The sequence below is a fragment of the Danio rerio genome, chromosome 3 (genome assembly GCF_049306965.1).
Source record: "Danio rerio strain Tuebingen ecotype United States chromosome 3, GRCz12tu, whole genome shotgun sequence".
Classification (NCBI taxonomy): Eukaryota; Metazoa; Chordata; class Actinopteri; order Cypriniformes; family Danionidae; genus Danio; species Danio rerio.
This window is the reverse complement of record NC_133178.1, coordinates 65,467,501-65,485,133: the sequence shown is the minus strand read 5'-3', so window position 1 is coordinate 65,485,133 and position 17,633 is coordinate 65,467,501. Positions and strand designations below refer to the sequence as shown.

Here is a 17,633-nt window from a genome sequence, read left to right as displayed (position 1 = left end):
GATTCCTTGGATTTACTAAATTATTTTAAGTTGAGTGGTTGTAAACTATTTATTTGGGTTGAATTTAAACAAACAAGTTAAGTTGAACGTTACTAAACTTAATTTGTTTGATTCAATTAAACTCAAATAAATTATTTGCAACAATTTTGCAGAATGCCACGGAGAGATTTTACTCCCTCTAAGAGTTTATGTAAGTTTGTGTGTACTTATTTCTATGTTAAATAAAATAAAACGAGTTTGAATTTTAATTACTAACGTGCAAGTTGTAGCAAATAGTTCACAGTAATCATGTTGCCTTGCATTATTGTCACAATACAGTTCTGAATGCAATAAATTGCTGAAGAAATACACAGTCAAATCCTGTGAAGTGATACTGATGGAATTTACTATGAGAAATTACTGTTGTGAAATGCTGTGAGGTGATATTAATGTAGCTTGGTGTGGAAAAAACTACATGTTGTAAAATTCTAGATAAAACTAAATTGCTGTGTAGATTTCAGCTGTTAAACACACAAAAATATATTTATATTAAGATATACATTTATATATACAATATAGATTTTTATAGTGTGCATTGCCAAGCTATTCTGAAACAAACTCTAAAACGCAGCATTAGTACTCTGTAAGAAAAAAATCTCTGTACAAGCCTAAAAGCCTATGTGTAAGAATGTTAAATAAAATAAAAAAAGAGTTTGAATTTACATCACTAACGTGCAAGTAGTTCACAGTCATGATGTTGCCTGCATTATTGTCTCAATAAAGTTCCAAATGCCTACTGGGAAATTTCAGTCAAATAGTGTGAAGTGATAATGTAATTTATTCTGATTGTTTTCTGATGTTGTGAAATTCTGGAAAAAAAAAACAAAAACAAAATTACTGTGTAGTTTTCTGCTATTAAACACAAAAAGATTTTGCGAAGATATTAAGATATACATGCACTCAAATATGCAAATATTTCTGCTGCTTGTTTAAACTACTTATTTAAGATGAGCTGAAACGACACCATTCTTGAGATTTCCTTGGAACAACCTAATTGTTTTATGTTTAATCTACCTAAATATGTTATATCAACTTAATTGATTTGTGTTGGGACAACATCATAGTTGGGAAGCCTGCATATTTTACAGTGTACAACTCTGAAACTAAATGTAAACAGCGTTATTAGTAGTATTAGGTGTTCTCCGCTCACCTTGGACACCCCATCCTCGTTTCCCTGCGCTTTCCTGCGGATCTGCATGATGCTCCACAGGTCACTGAGCGCCTTGTCGGAGCCCATGAGCTCGGCGGCGCTCGGCAGATCCTCCAGCGCGCACATCTGCTCCTCCAGCCGCCGCAGCCTCTCCTCGGGCAGCCGCTGCGAGCTCGAGGGCTCCAGCATCAGGGCTTTGGTCTGTGTGGAGCCGTCGTGGTCCATGCTCAGCTCTTTAAAGCTGGTGGTGAGCCTCTCGATCTTCAGGTGGCCCAGGATGGCGCGCAGTAACGCGTGCAGGGCGCCGAAGTTCACCGAGCCGGCGTCCGGAGTGCCGATGGAGAGATCCAGCAGCTCGTGCAGACTTATTTCCGTCGACATGGTCGAAAGCTACCTCATGAAAGATGCTCGGTTAAAAATAACACATGAATGGCCGAAAAATACCTCATGAAAGATGCTCGGTTAATAATACCTCATGAAAGATGCTCGAAAACTACGTTACCTCGGGAAAGATGCTCCGCTAATAACGTACTGCCTCAGGTAAAGACACTGAATAATAATACCTGCTCGGTTAATAATAGTGTAAGTTACCTCGGGAAAGACAATTGGCTTATATCTCAATAAAGATACTTCGGCTAATAATGCCTCATGAAGATGTTCGGCTAATTACACCTCATGAAACTAACCGCTTGGTCGGTTTGTTTGAATGACATCTCTCCAAACTGGTGCGCGAGTTGCAGGTGAGCCTGTTTTCAAACATAATTACCGAGTTGTAACGCTCTAAACGGTTTTACGTTACTTTAAACACTTTTATAACGCTATCCCGAATCTTTAACAAGTCGCGTCATTGTTTCCTCCGTTAATTCGCACGTTACCGGCGGCTTCTCTCTGGTAAATTGTAGAAAGATTGCTCTTGCGTTTTGGCTCTCCCCGCCTACCCAAGACGCTGATTGGTTTAAGCGCTGCGCGTCGCTCTCGTTCTCCATTCTCATTGGCTAAAGATTCTGTCGGTCAACTGAAATACCTTTGTTGTGAGCTGCGGCGTCTTTGGTTGCTTAGCAATGGATTCAGAGGCAGAGACGACATGCACGTGAGAGCGGATGAGACTGTAAACAATACATTATATCTCAGAGAAAACTCGAAGAGCGATATGATACAATTACACAACTGATTTCTTCATTAATATTTTATTCTCATAACATACAAGCATACTGGCATAAAATACCCAGTTTCCCCAGATATTTATTGATAAATTAAATGTTTTTTTCCCTCTCGCTTTACGACTGAAGAGGTTTTTATTTTATTGGCAACTCTAAAATATATGTATGCATGTACGTATACATATTTAAACATATTTTCCATCTTTATTTTTGTCTATAAAACTCTTTCTTTACTGTAAAGCATTGTGAATCATTAAACATAATAAGCATAGAGACACAAGCAAGAATCAAAGGCTCAAAATGTTCTTTAATCCCTTATATACACATATTTATAAAAGAAAACGAGAAAATCCGAGTGCCTGTACCATTTATACAGTAAGATACATTCAAGTATATGACCAGATATATTCCCGTCACACTTTCCCTCAATATCCTGAAGATTGCATTGATCAAAATAATAATAAAATAAAAATCTGATTGATTATTTTTGCTGTAATAACAAACGTGTAGCAAATTCTCCCAGGCGAATGAGCTGGTAACATATTATGAATGTATTAAAAGGACTTTCTGAACCCTTTCTCAATACATTCGTAATTTATATATGTCAACTCTGTTTAATACGCATAAATTGGCAGCGATAAGTATATTGATTTCCAAATGACTCCTTTTGATTACATCAGTAATAGGCTTTGTATGGAGTCAGATCAGTCTCAAAATTAATGCATTTATGAAATCCAATTTGTACATTCCAAACACAATTTATAAATACAACACACAATTTGGGAATTCCCAAGTAAAAATTATAAATATTTCTACCAAATTAATTGGATTTGTGCATTTTTGAAACATGTTTTAAATTGACAAATTAAATTAGCATATTTTTTAATAGTATTTTGAATTGATACATTGTTTTTGTGCATTTTTGAATGGTGTTTTGAATTGACGAATTATATTTTCATATTTTTTAATCATATTTTGAAATGGATTTGTGCAGTTTTGAATCACATTTTGAATTGAGATATTACATTTGTGTATTTTTTAATTGCGTTAATTGACGAATTGAATATGCATTTATTTGAATAGTATTTTGAATTGATTAAATGGATTTGTGCATTTTTGTATCGCATTTTGAACTAACAAATTGGATTTGTGCAATTTTGAATTACATTTTTGAAATGATCAATTAGAAATGTGCAATTTTAAATTGCGTTTTGAAATAATACAATGGTTTGGACACTTTTGAGTTGCGTTTTAAATTGACGAATTGGATTTGTGACTTTTTGAATGTCATTTTGAATCGACAAAATGGATTTGTAAATTTTTGAGTTGCGTTTTGAATTAGTGAATTGGATTTGTGCATTTTTGAATTGCGTTATTAATTGACGAATTGAATTCGCATTTATTTGAACAGTATTTTGAATTGACGAAATGGATTTGTGCATTTTTGCATTGCGTTTTGAACTAACAAATTGGATTTGTGAAATTTTGAATTTAGTTTTGAATCGACAAATTAAATTTGTCCATTTTTAAATTGCGTTTTGAATTAACGAATTGGATTTGTGTATTTTTGAATCATTTTTTGAATTGAGGAATTGTTTTTGTGTATTTTTAAGGAAACGTTTTGAAATAACAAATTTTATTTGAGTATTTCGGAATCAAGTTTTGAATTGACGAATCGGATTTGTGCATTTTTAAATTGCATTTTGAGTTAACGATTTGGATTAGTGTATTTTTGAATAGTATTTTAAATTCAAAAGTTTAATTTGCGTATTTTTTAATCATATTTTCAATTGACTAATTGGATTTGTGCATTTACGAATTGAATTTTGAACTCACAAATTGGATTTCATAAATGTGAATTGTGTCGTGGATGTATGAATTATTTTTTGTGAACGTATAATTTGAGACTGATCTGGCTCCATAGATTTGCTGTAATATGGTTCCCTGCAGACAAGTAAACAACGACAGACCTAAAAAAAAAAAAAAAAACAAGTACAAGTTTGTACAAAGAGTGCTTCGATCTTTGGCAAAATTGTTTTCTTAAAAAAATAACAACGAAGGCAATTGAAATAATTAAAATAAGACATCTTCATTTACCCGCTGACCGCACATTGATGGTAATTGTGTAAATTAAAACTATATAATCATATTCCTCATCAACAGTATCGCAGCGTAGTGTACATTTAAACAACGTAGCATTGCTTGGAGACTTATTGCATATTAAAGTGATGATTCACCTAAAAAATATTTAATTTGCCATTTATTTATTCACTTGTTGATGTTTTAAGTTTTTCTGAGGCAGAATATTAACAAGGATTTGTAGCTGAAAGTGCAGTGATTAGTGGTTCATAAACCGTTAATGAATATTTGAAAGTCAAATAAATAAATATTCAACAGGCAAAAAATGGGCAAGCTGTGAAATCGATTAAAAAATTTTCGCAACGCAAATTCAATCGTCAATTGCGCAATTTGTAAGACTACTAGGGCTGAAAACATACATACAATAAAGAATCGTACAACCAGCTCTCTGGACAGTGAAAACACCACTGACTCTAAACAGGGAGTAGCCAGTTCGTCAATTTTTAGGGTCCCCGACACATTACCGTTTTAGTCTGTGCTATTTGCAGTTTGTTTCTTCGTATTGTGAGAATTGGTATGTGTTGTCAAATCAATTTGTATACATGAACCACACATGCAAATATAGAAACGCACTACAAATAGCGAAATGTGTTAGGGAGCATAAAAAGCGATGAACTGGCTACTTCCTGTTTAGACACAGCAGTGTCGACTATTGTTTATTTTAACATCCTGGTTGTACGATTCCGTGTTGTTTGTAAATTTTTCATCCTAGTAAGCGGACGAATCCCACAATTAACCTTAAATAAAACGTTATTTTAATGCCATGTTTACTCTCGGAACTACAAATTTAACGAACTGTACGATCAGAGTGTTTAAACAAAAATAAACAAACTCAGCTCTACAAACAGGAAGTAGCTAGGTTTGTGGGGTCCCCGACACGTGTTCTTTGTAGTGCGTTTCTGTATTTGTTTTGTGTTTGAGATTTTTGCATGCGGTGTAAAATCAATGTGTTAATTCGCTCATTATAGAAACGCACTGCAAATATCGGAAATATGATGGGGAGCATAAAAAGTGACAATCCGGCTACTTCCTGTTTAGAATCAATAGTGTCGTCAGGTGTTACTCTTAACGTCCTTGTTGTTTGTAAATTTTTCGTCCTAGTAATCGGACGAATCGCAAAACCTACGTTAAATAAACGTAATTTAAATACCATGCTAGGAATTACTTTCGGAACTACAAATTTAACGAGCTGTATGATTAAAATGTTTAAATAAAAACAAACTATACAAGCTCTACAAACAGGAAGTAGCTAGGTTTGTGGGGTCCCCGACACGTTTTCTTAGGGGTCTGCACTATTTGTAGTGGATTTCTGAATTTGCATGTGTTGTCAAATTGATTTGATAGTGTTTGCAATTTGCGTGCGTTTACTTAACGTGTAGCACAATTGCGCTCCCTCAGCTGCCCTAGGTGACCGTTAATTTGTATTTTAATATTTTAGGACCACAGTTTCAGCTAAAAAATGCTCTATTGAACTAGAAAAGGAGGGTGTCTATATCTAGGATGACCTTAAGGTGATTAATTAATGGCAAATTAAAATTTTTTTTAAGTAGTTTTATCAGAATATCAGAAGAATCTTCACACCCCAAATTTCCAAAATTCACAGTGAGCACATATGTCCAGCTAAAATAGTGTATGTGGAAAACAGGGTCTAATGTGATGCACTAAGGCTTTTCTCAGATGATCAGACTGAAATTTAGAGCAGGCTGCAGCATGCAGATCATGAGTTGCTAACAAATTGATTCATTTACAGTAACGAAAGCAAAGAGAGTTTGGCCGAACCTCATGCTAAGAATTCAAGCAACTCATTTGAATAAGGAATTCAGTTTTAGAGCTGTAAACGAAATTTTCAATCTGTTCCTCGCTAAAAGCTTAAGTAAACGTGAAGTATAGTGCACATTTGTATGATTACGTTGTAGCCTGGTGTGAACAGTCTTTATAATGAAATGAGCTGCCTGAAGATCCTTCCAAAATATCTCCTTGTGTTGCACAAAACTCTTCACCTCAGAAAGAAGAAATCACCTCTGGGCGAATCACGACTATTGCAACCTGCATCTTGTTTAGGCTTAAGCTAATCAAAAACTTAAAAACGTTTATTGCATTATTCAGCACTTGATGCCATCTGGGTGTGGAGTAAACTTTTCTTATTTATAGAGCTGTGGGCTCTGTGAGCTGAGCGAGATTTTCAAAATGCTTTTCTATTCTCTTTTGAATCCATTTTGAGCATAGTTTTGACACTAGATGGCGATCTAGGCTAGTTTTTAACAGCAGACGGCGCTCTAGGCTAGTTTTTAACAGTAGATGGCACTCTAAACTAGTTTTTAAACAGTAGATGATTCTTTAATCTAGTTTTGAACAGCAGATGGTGCTCTAGGCTAGTTTTTAACATCAGATGGCGTTCTAGGCTAGTTTTTAACAGCAGACGGTGCTCTAGACTAGTTTTGAACAGCAGATGGTGCTCTAGGCTAGTTTTGAACAGCAGATGGTGCTCTAGGCTAGTTTTTAACATCAGATGGCGTTCTAGGCTAGTTTTTAACAGCAGACGGTGCTCTAGACTAGTTTTGAACAGCAGATGCGCTCTAGGCTAGTTTATAAGCAGATAGTGCTTATGGCTAGGTTTTAACAGCAGATGGTGCTCTAGGCTAGTTTATAAGCAGATAGCGCTTATGGCTAGGTTTTAACGGCAGATTACGCTCTAGGCTAGTTTTGAACAGCAGATGGTGCTCTAGGCTAGTTTTGAACAGCAGAAGTGCACTAGGCTAGTTTTTTAATCAGATGGCGCTCTAGGCTACTTTTTAACAGCAGAAGGCGCTCTAGGCTAATTTTCAACAGCAGATGCGCACTAAGCTAGTTTTGAACAGCATATGGCGCTCTAGGCTAGTTTTGAACAGCAGATGGTACTCTTGGTTAGTTTTGAACAGGAGATAGAGCTCTAGGCTACTTTTGAATAGCAGATGGTGCTCTAGGCTAGTTTTGAATAGCAGATGGCGCTCTAGGCTAGTTTTAAACAGCAGATGGCGCTCTAGGCTAGTTTTGAACAGCAGATGGCGCTCTAGGCTAGTTTTGAACAGCAGATGGAGCTCTAGGCTAGTTTTGAACAGCAGATGGCGCTCTATGCTAGTTTTTAGCAGCAGATGGCACTATAGGCTAGTTTTGAACAGCAGATGCGTTCTAGGCTAGTTTTGAACAGCAGAAGCGCTCTAGACTAGTTTTGAACAGTTTTGAATGTGCTTTAGGCTAGTTTTTAAACCTCAGATGGTGCTCTACGTTTGTTTTAAAGAGCAAAAGGTGCTTTAGGCTAGTGTTAAATCAGTTCAAAAATCGCTGTTACAAACTAGCCCAGAGCGCCATCTGCTGTTCAAAACTAGCCTAGAGCGGCATCTGCTGTTAAAACTAGCCCAGAGTGCCATCTGCTGTTAAAACTAGCCTAGAGCGCCGTCTGCCAGTAAAAACTGACCTACAGTGCCATCTGCTATTCAAAACTAGCCTAGAGTGCCATTCGCGGTTATAAACTAGCCCAGAGCGCCGTTCACTGTTACAGCTATGCTAGAGCGCCGTCTGTTTTTACAAACTAGCCTAGAGCACCTTCAGCTGTTAAAAATAGCCTAATATGCCATCTGCTATCAAACTAGCCTAGAGTGCCATCTGCTGTTATAAACTAGCCTAGAGTGCCATATGTGGTTCAAAACTAGCCTAGAGCACAGTCTGCTGTTATGACATGGCCTAAAGCACCATGTGCTGTTAAACTTGGCTCACAATCAATTCAACAGAGAACAGTGATGCATTTTGAAAGTCTCGAATGATTTTTCACCACAGCTCTTCTTGTGTGCAAGTAAAGGGTCTAGGACAGAAAGCAGAATGGCCACTTTGCGCTCCAGCATCTGAACGTGCAGCAATGGGAGTGAAGAGGAAAGTGTTCTGTCAATGCAGTGTGTGTTTATCTGCGCTGTCAGATGCCGCCGTAGTCAGAGTCGCGGCGGCTGCGGATCACAGACCACTCCACCATGAAGAAGGTGATGGTGCCCATGAAGCCCAGCAGCACCATGATTAGCAGCTGCCAGTGCAGGAGCAGGTAATTACTGTAGAAGAAGGCCACCGCTGCCATGATGGACTGCGCACACACACAAATCAACAGTAAAAATTAAAGGTTTGACCTCTTCACAACAGGAAAAACCGGCAGCAATCAAGAATGCATGATTGTATGCTGTCATGGCTTTGCAGTCAATACATGTGCTTATAATGAGAGCCAATGGGGCAAAAACAGCCCCAGACACAACCAAAGGGGAGTCAATTTGAATAGCACACAAGGGTTAATGAAATTGAGTCTCAAACCTGTACAAATTTGAAGACGGCAAAAGCTGGAGCGCTGTCGTCCCGGAACAAGTATCCCACAATGCTGATGAGCTGAGTGTTGTAGCAGCTGTCGCCAAAACCCAGCAGAAAACTGCAGATCAGCGCCACGGCCACACTGGCGGAACACACACAAACAGACCAATCAGTGTGCGAGAATAAGACCCTGTCTACACGAACATGGGTATTTTCAAAACTGCACATTTTTCTATGCAGTTTCGCTGTTTGACAACATAAAAACGAAGTACTAGCCTGAAGCGCCGTCTGCTGATAAAAACTAGCCTAGAGCACTCTCTGCTGTTAAAAACATACCTACAACCCCATCTACTGTTCAAAACTATGCTAAAGTGCCATCTGCTGTTAAAAACTATCATGGTGCGCCATATGTTATTAAAACTAGCCTAGAGCACCACCTGCTGTTAAAAACTAGCTTAGAGCACCGTTAAAAGTTAGCCTAGAGCACACTCTGTTATTAAAAACCAGTCTAGAGCACCCTCTGCTGTTTAAAACTAGCCTAGAGCGCCATCTGCAGTACAAAATTAGCCAAGAGCTCTGTCTGCCATTGAAAACTAACCTAGAGCGCCATCTGCTGTTAAAAACTAGCCTAGAGCGGCATCTGCCGTTAAAAACTAGCCTAGAGCACCATCTGCTGTTGTAAACTAGCCTAGAGCACCATCTGCCATTGAAAACTAACCTAGAGCGCCATCTGCTGTTAAAAACTAGCCTAGAGCGGCATCTGCCGTTAAAAACTAGCCTAGAGCACCATCTGCTGTTGTAAACTAGCCTAGAGCACCATCTGCTATTAAAAACTAGCCTAGAGGGCCGTCTGCTGTTAAAAACTAGCCTAGAGCGCCGTATACTGTTAATAATTAATCCAGAGTTCAACAATAGCCTAGAGCACCATCTGCTGTTAAAACTAGCCTAGAGCAACGTCTGCTGTGAAATATTAGCCTAGAGCGCCATCTGCTGTTTAAAACTAGCCTAGAGCGCCATCTACAGCTAAAAAGTAATCCAGAACACTGTTCAATACTAGCCTAGAGCAGCATCTGCTGTTAAAAACTAGCCTACAGCGTCGTATACTGTTCAACACTAGCCTAGAGCAGCATCTGCTGTTAAAAACTATCATAGAACGGCATCTGCTGGTAAAAACTAGCCTAGAGGGCAGTCTGCTATTAAAACATAGTCTAGAGCACCATCATCTGTTAAACTCTAGCCTAGAGCACCGTCTGCTGTTAAAAACTAGCCTAGAGCATAATCTACTGTTCAACACTAGCCTAGTGTTTGTCTGAATAACACCGTTGAGAACCGGGTTAGTAGCTGTACTATGGTGTTAGTAACTGTACTATGGACCGGTTTTCAGGTGGCAGATGTGATCGGATACTATACCAAAGTTGGCGACCCGGAGGTGTTACAGACCGTACCAAAAAAGCTAAGGACTAGCTGCGAGTGAAATTACAGGAGATTTCTGGGAGAAATAACAAAACGGGAGGGTGGCGGGCGATGGGTCTGAAATGCAGGAGACTCCCGGGAAAAACGGGGATGTTGGCAGGTATGGTGTGAACCCAGCATAACAGTGTCATCATCGCCCCCCGTTGGAGCACTAAAAACTGCATCACAGTGTGTTTTAGTGTCTTCATTTGGACGGAGATTTGTTTAAAAACAAAAGCAGAGAAAACTGTTGATGTAAACAGAGTTCGTGTTCTGCATGTTCGTGTGTGTGTGTGTCGTACCTGGGCTGGATGAAGGCCTGCATCTGAGTGCCTTCCTCTGGAGCGACCGGAGCATCACTGGCGATGTTGAGGAAGATCAGGTAGAAGGCCACGATGTGAGTGAGCAGCCCCAAAAACACTACTGGGTTCCTGCCGTAGCGGTTACACTTATCCAGAATCCCAAACACGCCACCTCCTGGACAACAGAAGACACAACACTGCATGAGGAGCAGAGGATGAGGAAACTCGCCTGACTGTCTGTCCATTCATCCATCTGTTTCTGTCTATTTATCTGTCAGTCATTCATCAACCCCTCTTTCATCCATCTATCTATCTGTTTGTCCATCCACCCGGCTATCTATCTATCTATCTATCTATCTATCTATCTATCTATCTATCTATCTATCTATCTATCTATCTATCTATCTATCTATCTATCTATCTATCTATCTATCTATCTATCTATCTATCTATCTATCTATCTACCAATGTATCTATATCCATATATATATATATATATAGACATCCATCTACCTCTGTATTTATACATCCATCTTTCCTTGCATCTATACATCCATCCATCCACCCATGTATCTATACATCCATCCAACAATCAATGTATCTATACATCCATCCATCCAACCAACCATCCAACCATGTATCTGAATATCCATCCATCCATCCATCTATCCATTCATCCATCCATCCCCCATCCATGTACCTATACATCCAGCCATCTAGCCATTCGTCCATCCATCAATGCATCTATACATCCATCCATCCATCTCTGTATCTATACATCCAGCCATCCATCCATCCATCCATATATCTATACATCCATCCATCTACCCATTCCTGGATTTAACCATCCATCCATCCATTCGTCCATCCATCCATCCGTCCATCTATACAGCTATGCATTCATTCAAGCATCTATACATCCATCCATCCCTGTATCCATCCATCCATCCATCCATCCGTCCATCCATCCATCTGTCCGTGTGTCAACCCAACCATCCATCCATCCATCCATCTATACATGCCATCCATCCACCCATCCATTTACCTATACATCCATCCATCTAGCCATTCGTCCATCCATCAATGCATCTATACATCCATCCATCCAACCATCCAACCATCCATGCATCTATACATCCATCCATCTATACATTCATCCGTCTACCCATTCCTGGATTTATCCATCCATCCATCCATCCATCCATCCATCCATCCATCCATCCAACTATACAGCTATGCAATTATTCAAGAATCTATACATCCATCCATGCCTGTATCCATCCATCCATCCATCCGTCCGTGTGTCTACCCAACCATCCATCCATCCATTTATACATGCCATCCATCCACCCATCCAGGTACCTATAGATCCATCCATCTGGCCATTCGTCTATAGATCAATGCATCTATACATCCAGCCATCCAAACATCCATGTATCTATACATCCATCCATCAATCTATCCATCCATCTATACATTCATCCGTCTACCCATTCCTGGATATATCCATCTATCCATCCATCCATCCATCCATACACCTATGCATTCATTTAAGCATCTATACATCCATCCATCCCTGTATCCATCCATCCATCCGTCCTCGTGTCTACCCAACCATCCATCAATCAATTTAAAACTTGTTCAAACTTTCCGATCGGGCTTCCTCAAACCATCAGACAGTCTTGACTATGGATCTCTATGGACAGCTCAATGGTTCTCTTTGTCAATAGCGTTTGTTTTTCATGTTTACAGAGCCGCAACTCACCAACTATTTCCCCCACACCGATCAGAATCCCAGACAGGCCGATCAGACCCTTGGCGTCCTCTCCAAACTGAGTCATGGCCCCTAAACATGTCCCGTACACGCCACTGTAAAAGGTCAGCTCCAGACCTGCACACATCAGCAAACACACTCAATCGGTTACTACAACAATCTGTGCAACCCTCAACCTGGCTTTCACATGCTCCAGATTACTGAATAAATATGAATGCATGGATTAAAGTTACTTTTATGAATTAATTAAAACTAGAGATGTAGGGATTTTTCTTTGGACTATACTGATACAATATGATTGCATACAGTACTATTTTAGTAATATACAGTTGAAGACAGGGGTGCTGCTGGCTGGTATGGGCCCTAAGACAACATTTCGATGGTGGATTTGTCCTGGGAGTCAGATTTTAATACACCTCCTCTTGTGGGTGGGCCCACGCGGTTTGCGCTATGCAATGGTCACCACTAACTGAATGGAGTAGGAGCACACGGTTCTGTTTTAGTAAATAAGTTGCATATAAGGTTTATGTTTCAAAACTACCCAAATTTTGTCATTTCGTCTGTGCCATTTTTACCCACACAATCAAACTCAAAAACCAGCCAATCTGGCAACATTGCTTGTATTCTAGCTGAAATAAAACTAATCAGACTTTTTCCAGAAGAAAAAAAAATATTATAGGAAATACTGTGAAAAATTCCTGAATATGTTCAACATCATTTGGGAAATATTTGACAAAAGAAAAAGATTCACAGTTGGGCAATTCATTATGACTTCTGGATCTATTTAAAGGGTCACGAAACGCCAGAACACGTGTTTTGAGGTGTTGACAGTGGTATATGTGTCCCACACTGCTAAAAACACTATTAGGACACCTATATTTCACTAAAAAGTGTAAATTGGTTGTTTTTGCGTTATTTCGAGCAAATTCGTACTTCCGGTTTGAAACGAATTTTTGAAGCTGCGTCACGGTCATGAGATAATAGCGTGTATTCCAGCGTGCAGACTGGACGACTGTACCGGGGCGTCCCGTATTACACTGAGTGTGCTGCATTCATTCATGAGTATGGCTTGGTTCAAACCAATCAGCGCGCTCCATTATGTATGCGCTGCAACTTCATTAATATGCATGCTAGCTTTCTTAGACTGTACCTGAAACAGTGTTCAGACGGCAGAGAGACGACACACGTCGTGTTGCCAGAAGTTGTGGGAAAAGAATAAGAACCGTTTGGAGATACGGGTCGCCAGTGTTGCCTTCATAATGTGAAGGTTTTGTTTTCATTTTCTCTCTATGAGACGCTGCTAGACTCACGTGTGGATCTGTGTATGCGACGCGCGGCAGAAATGCGTTTGTTTGGAATATTTTTTACTCGAGAGCATTTCTCATCAATGGTGAGATGTGGATTTGCTGCTCGTCTCCTTTAATAAAGACGCAGCTCCAGTATGAGCTGATTATCCTGTCTACAGATTTGGTAAGTGTGTGCGATCAGCGCCCTTTCTTTGTTCATTCAGATGGCAAAGTTATAGTTGGTATGGTCAGCAGTACTCTTTCAGTGTTTACAGACAGATCTTAGTCAGAATGATTTCTAAGTTCTTACTTTACAGTACGTTGATATCACTGCAATATTGAAAGATCTGCTGTAAATGCTGCTCTCTGTGTGTAAACACGTGAACACTGTAAGCAAAATTTTGCCGAAAGTCGTGTTGAATTTTCGCCGCATTTTGTGACAGGATAGTCTACACACACACGGCTTTCTGACCTCCTGAGTGCATCTGAGTTACAGAGAAATGCAGAGGCTTTTTTCTCTTATACGACGTGCGGTATCAAACATCCCACCGTCATTAAACACACTGTCTCTCCTGCGTGTGTGTTTGTACTCGGTCAGAAGCGTATGCCCAAATGGCAACTCCCATTTTTATTCAGACCCTGCCCATTTTTCCTCCCCCGACACTCCCACCCAAACAAAGCTAGACACGCCCACTTTCCTGATTTTTTCCAAACTAGAGGTGTGAAAACATCCTGTTGAAACGGGGGGATTCATGGCCCTTTAACAGTCATCTGTCAAACATTTCAAGAGGCACAATGCATGTTTGATTTGATTACAATTTGTAACTATTGGCTTTTTCAAATTATTGTAGATATGCCTAAAGCTTTAAATTAATTCAATATCGATGTTAATTCAATATATAAAACAAAAAAAAAATTAATTCAATAATATCGGTGGCTGATACATTCCTAAACACTCAACCCTTTAAAACCCTGCTTCCACTCTTTCAAAGTTGAACTTACCAGAGTATGCGAAGGGTAGGCTGAGTAAAAGCATCTCTTTGGTCATGGCCAGCTCTATGGATCTCTCTGAGGAAATCAGAAAAAAATGTCTTAATAATGAGCTTGTCTTTAATTAGAAAAGCATTTTAATATTTGAATACATCCAGTATTTAGTCATATATTTTATATACGCAACCCCAAATCATAAAATGCTGACAGTATGAAAAACACAAATAATAAAAAAAGAAAGTAGTGATTTCTGAATTTTACTTTGACTTTGTCTGGTCAACTTCATTTCATTTGTAAATATACATCCTTCCCTGTCATTCAGACCTGCAACACACTCCAAATAAAGTCCAATCAAACCTGCTTAATAGCAGAATAATGAGAGAGAGATGTTTTGAGAAACTGTTATAACTTAAGTTTACATACAATAAGATTATTCTGCCTCTGGAAAAGCTCAGATGATGATGTCAGCGTTTTGGAAGTTTCTGATTGGCTGATTGACGACATTTAAGTTAATTGGAGGCACAACTGTCGAATAGTTGAAACTGTCGTTTCCTTGTGTGACAACATGGGAAAATCAACAAGTCAGAATCAACAACAAAGCCAGATTACAATTAGCTGAATTACACTGGGAAAAGACTCATGTTTGGAGACATAGCACTGATGGAGCTAAGATTGAACTGTTTGGCCTTAATGAGCAGTGTTACATTTGGAGGACAAAGAGGAAAGCACACAAGCCTAGGAACACCATCCCAACTGTGAAGTATGGGGGCGGCAGCATCATGTTGTGGGGCTGTTTTGCTGCAGGAGGGACTGGTCCACTTCACAGCATAGATGGCATCATGAAGAAAGAACATTATGTAGAAATACTGAAGCAACATCTCAACACATCAGCCAGGAAATTAAAACTTGGCCACAAATGACTCTTCCAAACAGACCATGACCCTGAGCATACTGCCAAATGAGTTCAAATGTGCTTTAAGGAGAACAGAGTGAATGTTTTGAAGTGGCCATCACAAAGCCCTGATCTCAATCCTATAGAAAATGTGTGGGCAGAGTTGAAAAAGCTTGTGCGAGCAAGACAGCCTACAAATCTGACTCAGTTACAGCAATTCTGTTAGGAGGAATGGGCCAAAACTCCTGCAAACTATTGTGAGAAGCTTGTAGAAGGAGACCCAAAACATTTGACCAAAGTTACACAGCTTAAAAGCAAAGCTAAAAAAATACATGGAGATTTTGGAGCACGATATGCTGCCTTCTTTTCCAGGGACACCAATGCATATTTCAACAAGACAATGCAAAACCACATTCTCAACACATTACAGAGTCCTAGAGGATACAGGTACTGGACTGGCCTGTCTGCAGCCCCGACCTGTCTCCAATGGAGAATGTGTGGTGCACTTTGAAGCGCAAAATGTGACGATGAAGACCCCGTACTGTTGCCCCCCTTAGAACTTGTTTGCAGGAAGAATGGGACAGAATGAGACTTAAAACACTTTAATCACTTGCTGTCTTCAGTCCCTAAACGCATTTTAAAAGTTGTGAAAAGGAACGGGTACATTACAAAGTGGTCAATCCTTTACTGCACTGACATTTTTGGAAATTTGTTGCAAGAACCAAAATTGAAATCGATGTTTATTAAAACAATACTCTAAAAATAATGATGAACACATTAAATAATGTTTGTTGTATTGTCTACAATGAAATACATGCCAAACTAAATTTGGAAATCACTTTCTTCTTTATTTTATTTGTGTTTTCCATACTGTCCCATCTTCTTCTGAATTGGGGTTGTAGTATATACATCATTGTAGAATTAAATGCTAATGTCACTTACTGAATGCCTCCAATGCCTGAGAGCCCAGGCCCTGGGACGGACTACAAAGAGTAAGAGGAAACAGACCAAAAGAAAAATGCAGAAGACAATCTGATTACACAGGTCAGCTGAAGCGTGTGTGTATGCAGAAGTGTGTAAATATATGCACTGACGCCACAGAGCTGCTGTCGGAGATTTCTGCTGGCAGAAGTGACTCAGAGGCTTCAGTAGGGGCAGATGCAGCTTCTGGATCGGCTTTCTGGATCAGGAAAAATAGGAAGTTTCCCACCAGACTGATGACTGTGAGTGTGATGAAAACCGTCTGCCGGTCCTTATCTGACAACAAGAAAAACGGGATTTTTTCAGCCTCGCGTTTCACTAGACTAGAAGAGCTCTAAAGTCGGAATAAGCAAGGAATTTCTCACAGTATTTCCTCTAATATTTTTTTCCTCTGGAGAAACTCTTACTTGTTTAATTTCGGCTAGAATAAAAGCAGTTTTTAATAGTTTTAAAGCTATTTTAAGGTCAATATTATTAGTCCTCGCCAGTGGTGTCCTGGAGGGCCGGTGTCCTGCAGATTTTGGCTCCAACTTGCCTCAACACACCTGCAAGGATGTTTCTAGAAAGCCTAGTAAGAGCTTGATTAGCTAGCCCAGGTGTGTCTGATTGGGGCTGGAACTAAACTTTGCAGGACACCGGCCCTCCAGGACCGAGTTTGGACATGCTCGTCTTAAGCAATATTAGTGTTGGATTGTCTCCAGAACAAAGCACTGTTATACAATGACTTGCCTAATTACCCTAACTTTACCCTAATTACCCTAGTGAAGGCTTTAAATGTGACTTTAAGCTGAATACTAGTACATATCTAGTCAAATATAACATGATTGTGCTGTCATCATGATGAAGAAATCAGTATTTAAAACTATTATGTACAGAAGATTCTCTCAGTTAAACATCTTTCTCACCTGTTATGTGAGTCTTTCCATGCCAGGCAAGATATATGTAGAGATTCCCAAAGAATAAGCTGCAAAAGAGAAAATAAAACGGATCATTTTTCCTTTCATGCATGCTCAGTGGCTGTGTAAAGCAGAATCCCATCCCTTTCGGAGTTTATTCGGTAAGTGTGTTTCCATTATTGAATAAAAAAGTTAATCATTCTCATACTTTTTTTAATGTGAATTTTCAAAAATGTGCGCACATCTTGG

General features: G+C 39.3%; 2 protein-coding genes across 38 annotated transcripts in view; both read right to left on the bottom strand.

Moving 5' to 3' along the window:
* Nucleotides 1–2,079, bottom strand: part of LOC141381325 (glutamine-rich protein 2-like) — a 50,692-nt gene extending 48,613 nt beyond the window's left edge. For 8 of the 28 annotated variants that reach the window (XR_012401304.1, XR_012401309.1, XM_073945222.1 and 5 more), the window contains exons 1-2: nucleotides 1,692–2,079; nucleotides 1,190–1,579 (exon numbers count right to left, since the gene is read on the bottom strand). Coding sequence is in view for 22 of the 28 variants with exons in the window: in XM_073945222.1 (XP_073801323.1) it covers nucleotides 1,190–1,570 (381 nt within the window). In the remaining 6 variants the exon portion in view is untranslated. Of the gene's footprint in view, nucleotides 1–1,189 lie in introns of all 28 variants that reach the window. The other 20 variants (XR_012401305.1, XM_073945223.1, XM_073945226.1 and 17 more) reach the window with 4 other exon arrangements.
* Nucleotides 2,080–2,636: 557 nt separating this feature from the next.
* Nucleotides 2,637–17,633, bottom strand: part of mfsd11 (major facilitator superfamily domain containing 11) — a 24,867-nt gene continuing 9,870 nt past the window's right edge. For 2 of the 10 annotated variants that reach the window (XM_073943253.1, XM_005168486.6), the window contains exons 7-14: nucleotides 17,394–17,452; nucleotides 16,602–16,764; nucleotides 16,450–16,490; nucleotides 14,628–14,693; nucleotides 12,331–12,456; nucleotides 10,566–10,740; nucleotides 8,818–8,953; nucleotides 2,637–8,596 (exon numbers count right to left, since the gene is read on the bottom strand). In XM_073943253.1, coding sequence (XP_073799354.1) covers nucleotides 8,435–8,596; nucleotides 8,818–8,953; nucleotides 10,566–10,740; nucleotides 12,331–12,456; nucleotides 14,628–14,693; nucleotides 16,450–16,490; nucleotides 16,602–16,764; nucleotides 17,394–17,452 — 928 coding nt within the window. In that variant the 3' untranslated portion in view covers nucleotides 2,637–8,434. 10 annotated transcript variants of the gene reach the window in all.